Source organism: Limanda limanda, chromosome 10 (assembly GCF_963576545.1).
Source record: "Limanda limanda chromosome 10, fLimLim1.1, whole genome shotgun sequence".
NCBI classification, from domain to species: Eukaryota; Metazoa; Chordata; class Actinopteri; order Pleuronectiformes; family Pleuronectidae; genus Limanda; species Limanda limanda.
In genome coordinates this window covers 10,863,186-10,872,977 of record NC_083645.1, presented here as the reverse complement: position 1 = coordinate 10,872,977, position 9,792 = coordinate 10,863,186, and the positions used below count along the sequence as shown (strand labels likewise).

General features: G+C 41.2%; 1 protein-coding gene across 2 annotated transcripts in view; it reads left to right on the top strand.

Annotated features, from left to right (window-relative positions):
• The first annotated feature begins 2,642 nt into the window (after window positions 1-2,642).
• Window positions 2,643-9,792, top strand: part of ctnna1 (catenin (cadherin-associated protein), alpha 1) — a 71,733-nt gene continuing 64,583 nt past the window's right edge. Inside the window, exons 1-3 of one of the 2 annotated variants that reach the window (XM_061079009.1) lie at window positions 2,643-2,717; window positions 4,813-4,922; window positions 5,279-5,474. In XM_061079009.1, coding sequence (XP_060934992.1) covers window positions 4,818-4,922; window positions 5,279-5,474 — 301 coding nt within the window. In that variant the 5' untranslated portion in view covers window positions 2,643-2,717; window positions 4,813-4,817. Of the gene's footprint in view, window positions 2,718-2,766; window positions 2,919-4,812; window positions 4,923-5,278; window positions 5,475-9,792 lie in introns of those variants that run through there. The other variant, XM_061079010.1, reaches the window with a different exon arrangement.

Here is a 9,792-nt window from a genome sequence, read left to right as displayed (position 1 = left end):
AGCATATACCAATGGGAGGTTACAGAAAAGGATGCAGGCTGTAGAAACTTAATTACCAGATTAGCACTTGTCATTGCCTTTCTACTTATGATATAACATGATACCTCTGTTTAAAGAGATAATGTTTCGATTGTGTGTGGGTTGTACTTTATATTTGTGAGAGGACCATTTTGATCATAGACCTTACGGAGTGAGGACACTTTTGGAAAGTGAGGACAGTCCTCCCTTTTTCAAAGAGCTGTTCGAGGGTTAAGACTTGGTTTAGATTAAGGTTAGGGTAAGGGGCTGGCAAATTTATTATGCCGATGATTGCCCTCACTAGATAAGCACTAGATAGAATTGCAAGTATGTGCGTGTGTGTGTGTGTGTGAGGTGAAAAAGTAAAGTGGGAGGACTGGCACCTAGCCTCTTCAAATAATCTATTTATGGCTCTGGCACTTCATTACGTCTGAACCAAAATACTTGCCTCTTGAATATGTTTATCAAACTTCTCATTGTTATCAGTCACAGCTGCAACTACCCATAAAGGTGACCATCCTGCATACTGACCCATGACTTATATAATTTTTCCTTGACCTTGAAATATATATCTTTGTGACATCTGCGTGCCCTTTCTAGCTCAAGAATAAAGTCTCATATGAAAGGTCAGCACTGCTGTAGGAGGATGTTTATTATATATTAATAAAATATGAGAAACCAACTCACCTGAGAAACATCCTCACTGCGTGTTAACCTGATGCTGCATCAGCTGACTTTGGAGTACACGTCTTTCTCTGGAGTCTGCTATACTGGAATTTGTTCCTCCAACATTTGGCCTCATTAACATTTTAAAACACAACCTTAGCTAAGATACATGGAATGAATGCAGTCATATATAATTTATGAGAAGGTTGGAAACCGAGCTCCTCCACAGGGAACAGAATAGGCCGTATGTTAGCAATGAAGAAGAACGGGAAAAAAAGGTAATTTTAAAATCCAGACAACTGAGACGTTATATGACACTTTGGCGTTAGCAGAAATATGGGTTCAGATCAAAAAGATTTTAAGAAAGCAAATTCTAAAATGATCCACCTACCATGGACAAAATATGTCACACATGCTGCTTAATAACTGCAGGTGAAGGTAAAAATACTTTGAAGATTGCAGTCACGTATAACTTGAAAAGATTAAATAATAGATTAAAGGTAAGGTTTCTCCCAAGACATCACTTGAGAATGAAACCTTTAACCTGAATCCGTTTTTAATGAGCAAAGATGCTGTGGATTTACTGAGTAATGTTGCTTGTAAGGTTGGTCAGCGTGCAGCTGGACAATACAAGAAAACATGAGACGGGATGAAATCACCATTAAATTTCACCTCAGCAGTAAATAATTAAAACCCTTCAGCGTGAAATGCTTTCCAAGGTGGCTATAAGATGTAGTGTGTGTTGATTTGTTATAATAAGACAATCTAAGGTGAGCTCTGAATCAAACAACAAGGTTTTTTGGCAGTTTCTACTGTAGCAAAGTCAGGGAATAGGGAGACTGTACATAAAGATGGATGACATGACTGCTCTCCGAAAGTGAAGCCAAAGTGTCTCGATTACCACCTACTGGCTGGCTGCAGTATAGGTCATAAATCCCACCTCCAGCGTGTTAATTGGTGGGACAAAGGCTAAAAAGTCAAAGCACACATAATTTTTGTAATTTTAAGTAGATCTTATCAAATTGATGTATACCCGAGTCTTAATTTTTCCGGTAATCTTAGTTTTAATTGCCTCTAATGAGAAGCTTATGGTTTCAGCCTGTCTGAGTGTTTATTGGTTTGTAAGCAGAATTACACAAAAACAACTCAGCAGATTTCAATAAAATTTGGGGGAACATTTTAATCCGGATCAGGGGCCAGATACAGGATACTTTTTTTTTTACTTTCTTTAACATAGCAAAATGGGGAATAGTTCATGGATCTAGATGAAAACAATGAGGCACATTTATGGAGCTGGTATCTATAAGGGTGAAATTTGGTGCAGCGGGATTGAATTTAAGGAGACTGGTGGGACTTGCCGGAGGTGTGCCGTCTACTTGATGACACTCAAGATAGTAACTGGATGACAGAAGCACTACCTTGAAACGTCATGATCGACAGAAGCGAGTGAACCAGCGAGACCCTCAATACCTGACTCCAAATATGCCAGAGGACAGCGTTCGTATCCGGATGCTTTGGCTTCACTTGTGGATACCGGGAGGAAATGGAGTGCACTTTTGTCTGCACTGATAAAACAATACCGATGCAGAAATAAAAGTTGTTATGTTAAACTTTACATTTTTTAAACATTATTTATTCTTTAACATCAGATCCCCACATGATTCTCTATCTGGCTCCATGGTTTTGTCTTTGCTGTGGAGTAAGTTCCCTTTCCAGACGTGCCTGTGTAGAAACCACAGCCTGCTCCCACACTATGTTTCATGGAAGCAGTAATTAATCCATATATGGACACACACAGCCAGTGCCACGCCCGGGACACCTCCTCGTTCTGCGGGCTTGCTGTGTCCTGTGGTCGGCCCGGGCCTGCGCCTGCCCCCCCCCCCCCACTGCTGCCAGGAAGTTCAGGAACTCGGTCACCGCCCCGGCTCCAGCTCACACCCCCCCCCTCGCCCCCCACATCCCCACCCCTCAGCCTCATCCATTGTTGGGCAACAGCCAGCGACACCGAAACAATCGTGACCGAAACTTTCCAGGTAACGTAACTCGCTGCAAATCTTTCTACTTCTCGAACCGACCGCTCGGGTTCAGCTGTCGTCGTGTTTGCTCGGCGGCTCGTGACGCAGCTGAGTTACAGTCGGCGAGGGGAGGAAAAGTTTTCAGCCCAGGAATTCCGTAGTTCTGCTTCCTCCATTTTGAACTTTTAAACTCCGGGGTTTTGTAGCGGACTGTTGTCGGTAAGTTTACTAACTTTTACTGCAGTCGCACTCGGGACAGAGACTCCAGTTACTGGCATTGGACGGGACAGGCCTTTAAGACCCCCGCTAAAGTTCCCCATAGGTTTAAAGCCGTTTAACGGAGCCACGGCGGAGGGTTGTTGTGTCGGCTAGCATTAGCGTTAGCAAGGTGCCGTGTCTGCTACAGCGAACGTTAGAAGGTAACCAACCAAGCTACTAGGCTAGCTAAGTTGGCTTAAATGTAACCGGTGTTCTATTTAAAGAACAACCCATTGGAAGTCTGCTACAGCACCGGGGTTAAACAGCACCACTTATTTGTGACCGTTACAACGAACTGTGCAAACTTTAGCGGTGTAAACAATCACAAATGCAGGTAAAGTTAGCAGCAACAGGTGTAACCACACCTATCGCTGCTAGCACCTAGCTCACCTGGTGCTCGACCCACCCCGGTGCCCCCATTCGAGTACCTGGTAAACTTGTCGATTTGGGTCTTTCTTCCTCGTAAACTACAACATCTAAGGTTTTATTCTCTGGTTTCTCTCGACCCTAATGTATTCGTTTGCTCGGTACTTCCGCAATCACCTTCTGGGGCCTTTAGCCCTGCACAGACTTTTAGTTTCATCGGATCAGATCCTCAGATACCTGCCCCTGAAACTCCTCACGCCACACCCAGACCCTCACAGAGGAAGTCAACAGAATTTCACCAGTGATGTCGCAGTTACCTGGAATAATCAACAGACTGGCTGTGAATGCAATAATTAAATAATTACTGGCTGCCTTAGTGTAAATAATCCACAGTTAGGTGCGTGTGAGTAACTGGTGAATATGGTGTTTTTATAAAAAGCCTTCAGGGCCTAGTTTCTCGATGTAGTTTTCCAGTTCACGTGTTACAGTATTTGTTATAAAGGCACATATGTCACAGCAGTGGAGATCTCAAAGCCCCCACAAAACAAAGCTGCTGTCATGGTTAAATCCTTATTACGTCTTTGATCTGTTGGTTTGTGTGACCTTAAACATGCAGTGGTTGATAAGTAATTACAGATGAATGACTCAGTGAATACTGTGGAAAAACATGAGGAGCTTGTGCTTGGGATTTATGTGCTGGATAAAACCAGTTGACACTCTGACAGACCATCTGCATCCATTCATGCTGCATGGCATTATTTTCATCTTTCTGATTGGTTCAAATTTAAAGGGTGTCATAGATCATAACAACTATAGCCCATCCAAGTGCAATCCTTGACAGCAATATTCATAGCTCCTCCACGCAGTAAAAAAAACAGTTGGATTTAATGTTGTGTAGTTGTCCTTCAAATATTTTTTTGGTGTATTCAATAGTTTGGTACAATAATCAACAATATAGGCTAATGACTAGTCAGAATATTGTTCTCATAATACAACTGGCCAGCCTTTCAGCTTAAGGCCCTCAGCCCTCCGGGCTTGCTGATTATCCCTGCCCCTCCATGTTTGATAGTTAATCAATAGAGCTGCAGCCACTGACTGAAAAGAGAAATTGAAATTGGGCCACAGTGTTACTGTGCTCGGCTTTTGGCAGACATTCTGTGAGAGATGGGGCATTGCTGGCTCTAACAAGGGACCTAATATTTGGACTATTGCACAAACCTTTAGAGAGTAGTCTGAAATTCATAAAGGAATATTGATTTAGGAAGCAAACTTTTTTTTACTGACTGCATCTTCTAAAGTAGTTTTACTTTTTATTGGCAAAAGCAAAAAGCTGTCTTTGGAACATACAACCACAGTCTTATTTGAAAAGCGAGTCAGTTATTTGTGTCGTTTGATGCCGTCTGAATTGTGTTTCATCATGGCATGTAGAATGATTTGACATAGTCTTGGTCTTCTTTTTAAATTTTTGTTTCCTTTCTCCAAATTCCAGACACCATGACGACCATCAACACAGCAAACATCAACTTTAAATGGGATCCAAAGAGTCTGGAGATCCGCACTCTTGCAGTGGAGAGGCTGCTTGAGCCTCTGGTCACCCAGGTAACGTGAACACAGATTATTTTTATCCATAATGATGGGATAGGGTCAGATGGTTCATATAGGGAATTGGCATCCTGGTTAGAAAAATGCTTGAAAACAAGCAATTATTTGAATGCATTTTTATTTAATCATTAAAGATGTATTTTGTGAAAAATTATGTATTCTACATAAAAACTCAATTGGTCGATGCTAATTCATTTGATAAGAAACTAAAAGCTAGTACAGTGGGGTCATAGGTTTTACCTGTGAAAATGACCCTGACAACCATCATTTGTTTACTACATTTTAGATCCTGAAGCTGCCGTTTCTGACATTAGCTGTTACACTGAACCACTTTGTATTCCTGCCATACATAGGTAACCACTTTGGTAAACTCCAGCAACAAAGGTCCATCTAACAAGAAGAAGGGACGCTCAAAGAAGGCTCATGTTTTGGCTGCTTCAGTGGAAAATGCTACCGAGAACTTCCTGGAGAAAGGAGAAAAGATTGCAAAGGAAAGTCAGTTCCTTAAGGATGAGCTGACTGCAGCTGTGGAAGATGTCCGCAAGCAAGGTAAATTGAAAATGCATACTGCAGTAGCGTGTGGTTTCTAGCTTGTACAGAGTACCTCTCAAGATAGCTGGGATAATACATAAATCATAAGCTATGTACATTGCATCTGCCCCAGTGGACGACATTGCAATAAGATCATGCATTGAGCCTGATAGATTTCCACTTGCGGTTGGGTTTTCAGGGCTCCCATTAATAGACTTTATATGGTTCACATTTGGTTCAGTCCATACACTGGCATTACCATGCCACCTACGAGGATCTTAATTAAGTATGTGTCCATTCAGACGTTCATGGGTTCTTGTAGCTCAGTGTGAGTTTGCTCAGAGGTTATATGGACCTCAGCATCACTAGCCTCACTCTTATAAGCCTAAGCTGTTGTGTAGTATTTCTCCTCTTTTATGTTTCTTGTCTGTGTTCTATTGTGATGAAGCGATAGCAGGTTAATAAAAGACTCCATAAATTAGGGCCAGGCAATTATTCAATGTTATTGTCTATCATAACGATATGATGCAAAGAAAAAATTGTCCTCTGGTTTTGTAGTATGTTTATTATAAGTTCCTTTCTGATGTATAGTGCAGTAAATATAAAAAAAATCTACCTTCATTTTACATTTTCAGTAGGAACATATACATTTTTATAGTGGGATAATAATTTTGGCCAAGCCCCCACTTACCTTGCTATTCCCTGCAATATAATTCCAGTGAAGTCCTCCTGATTATAATAATAAATCTCCCCCATCCCTGTGCTTGAGCGGCATAAGACCTTTGTTGGGCTGTTAACAAATAAAAACAGGTATTCTATTGTGTGAATTAATATTCAGTTGGGGGTGGAATAAGAGGCACTGCTGGGGCTGTCTGTGGCAAAAGCCTGAGTTGCTGCAGTGCATCGCAGACAGGAATCACAGAATTGATTGATAATGAAATGTATGTCACGCTCAAATGTGTAAATAATTCAACATTAGCAGAGTGATTTGCACTCAAAGCTATCTAAAACTCCTGTTGGAAAACATATAGGATATTGGTAAGTACAACACAGAATTGTCAAATCGAACATAAATTTGCAAGCCCAGTAAGCTACAGTTAACCCACCATTCCGGCATCAGCAACCTGAGAGAGCGTCATGAGAATATGCACCTAAATGAGCATGGCCCGATGTCAGGTACTCTACCCAAACTGCCACTTCTTGACTTGTATTTAACACCATAGAATGTAGGTATATAGTGAGAATCCCATATAATGAGGCATGAATCTACTGCAGGAGCAGCTGCAGGTTTGGTTCCACATAGCTGCTAGCCTTCTCCTTCTTTCTCTCCCCCTTTCAGGCTTATAATCGGTCCTATCAGTGAAGGTGAGAAAATATAGTAATGTTTTCTTTCTTTTTTTAAAAATAAACTACAAGGGCAAAAAAAAGAAAGAGTAATCATGTCCTGTTTGCCCTGTTTTGATTGCAGTAAACCGTTGATGGTTCTTTGTCAGCAGCAGTAACAAGTTTCAGCTTGATTTACCTGTGTTATCCTGCTCAGACTAGTGGTAAATGGATCCTTTGTGCCAGTCTGTAGAGCACATTAGTTTGCAGCCTCTGGAGCTGAATTTGTCTGTAATGATGATGACGAAATCAAAAGTGAATCATCAAACACCAGGAGGCTCGTCTTGTCTTTGTAGGGAGTGCGTTGGTAGTTGAGATGGTAGTTCTAGCATTCTGTGTAAAAGGTTATCTGCTCATTGTGCGGCAGAAGTGACACAAAAGGTATCTATCAACACACGCATACATTTTTGTTCCGTTTTTATAATGAAAATTCCTCCTTTTTGGTTGTTTCCATGGTGATCAGAAGAAGGAAGTGCTTGTCCTTCATCAAGGGATAAAGGGAAAAAAATGTCGAAAGATGTCATTGATGATGTCAAATGTATTTAAATGACTATATCCACTTGCCTGAGGGATTCAACCCACGCACAGTCCATTTCCAATTCAATTGCATACCTCCCACAAGTCTCAAAACAGGAATCCACCATCAAATCACCTGCCAATGAAATTACCATTTGTCAGGTTATATCATCTAACAACCACACTTGGAGCCTCAATTATTCCTTTCTTCTCTGAATACGTGTCTCTCTCTTGACACAACAGCAGACCATTGGGACCGGGGAGCTTTGACTTCAGGGTGGCTGTTATCACCTTGTGAAGCAACATCTGTGTCACTGTCTCCTCTCCCCAGATGCCCAGCGAGTTATACTGTGTCCCTTGCTCGAGTACTGCTCTGAGTAGTTGGGAGGTAGATGACATGTTGCTAGATGGCTTGTGCTGTGCTCAGTGCCCAGGAATGTTACTGTCGTCGTGGTAAGCTGTCACCGGGCCGGAATTCAGTGACTGTTGTTAGCTGGTGCCTAGGCCTGGCTGTCAGCTATGCCATGCTGCTCAGTGGAGCGTGCCTAGACTGATAATACGGCCATTGAGTAGGGTAACACCCCCCCACCCCCACTGGACTCTGAAAACATTTTCCAACCAGCTGTGGCTTACCAGCTGTTTTAAAATGGGAGAAAAAATTCTGTCATGATCAGTGAGGATGACTGTGCATAAAATTCATGTAGAAGAGGCCAGCAGACCGTTTCCGGTTTTCCAATGATTTGAAATGTAGTGGAGGAATGGCACCAGTTAAATGATTTTCTGAATATTATATTCATTTTTTATTTCCAATAGAAATCAGTATACACATTTCTTATCCTGTAAGCACTTCCTTTACTAAGCCTTTTCTCTCTGTTGTTTTCCTTGTTCTCTCCCTTTTGTCCTTTCCTCCCCGTCTCGAGTCTTTGTTGTCCTGCTTTGGAAGGCTTTTTGCGTGATATACATTTTAATCATTTCACCGTGCACTTGGTGGGCCGCAGGTGAGCATTAGATGGATGGAAGTTTATTAAAGGAGCCCTGATCACTATCTGCCCCCTGAAAATGGCCCTATTGATTTTGTTTACGGGGTGTATAACAGTCTGAAGATGTGGACTGTGTTTGAGGTGTGTGTTGTCAATCATTTGCAACAACAGCTTTAGCTCTCTGTCGGGGTAACATGAATCTGATTCAGATCTTTGTGCTAAAGATTTGATGGTGTGAAATTTTTCTTTACCAATCACACTGCTTCACTGAAGTTAAATGTGGATTTTCTGAAACTGTTTCTTTGCAAGAGTATTGATGAAACAAATTAATCTTTGTATTGTATAGGCTATGTGCATACCTACGACATAGCTTTGACGCACAAGCATGAATTGGGCTAAAGAGAAAGTGGCATCCCTATTTTGTTTGGAAATGAGTCTACGCGTCACACATCCATTCATCTGTTGTTAAGTCAGTTTGAAAAATCTGTTTTTGAATACAATCCAAGGGTTTAAGCCAAACTTCACATTGTATCTAAATACAGCTCACTTCTCATCAAGGAGTGCAATAGTACACTTATGCTTTGACTTCATAAAATACACTATGGCACTTACTCCAGACTGATCAATCAGCCAGTTTGTAAGACTTAGTTTATTGCGCAGTCCTTTTTCAGTATGTCCTTTATGTTGCATGCCTACTGAAAATAAATATGGAACCTAATCCCAGATCAAATGTAGGTTAAAGGGCCTTGAGTGTCATCTTCTTTGTTTCATACCGTTAAAAGTTTGTAGTGTTGTCTTTTGTGTAAACCTAAGGTGATTTTATTATGTTAAATGGAGCTGCTATATGGCACAAAACAAATTATGGGTTGTGTTCTGACAATAAAAGTATCGTCATCATTTTCTCAACTGTTTACCGTGTTTACGGTCAGGGTGGTTTGAGTCAGCCCTGGCACACTATGGCTAAAGGGGAAGTGCATTCTGTATGAAAGCAGTTCTCTCTTAGCATTGGTGCCAAAAAAAAGAGCTGCTTTCTAAATACACTGCTGTCAAAGAAATAGTATTTAGCAAGATTGTAACCACTGACTGACAACATACTGCTGCTGAATACATACAAAAAAAATTCAGAAGTATATAGATAATTTTTCCTTATTTTTAAATGCTTAGCTTCTTTGAAGCCGTACCACATCATAGTAAAGTGGACGATATAAGTACTCATCCTTTTGTTGGTTTGACCCTATCATTCATTTTGGTAGAGTTTAATTTCGCCCATTCCTCTTCTGAGGTAAACTGTTTTAGGATTTACTGTCTTGTTCATAATGTGAGCCTACAAAGTCCATTTGTGTGCCCAGTCAACTGTGCAGGCCCAGCCAATGTAGGACAAAGCAGGGAGCTGGACAAACCAGACACTGAGCCTTTTGTTGTGGCTTTGACCTCTTTTTTTTGTGTGTGTGTGCATG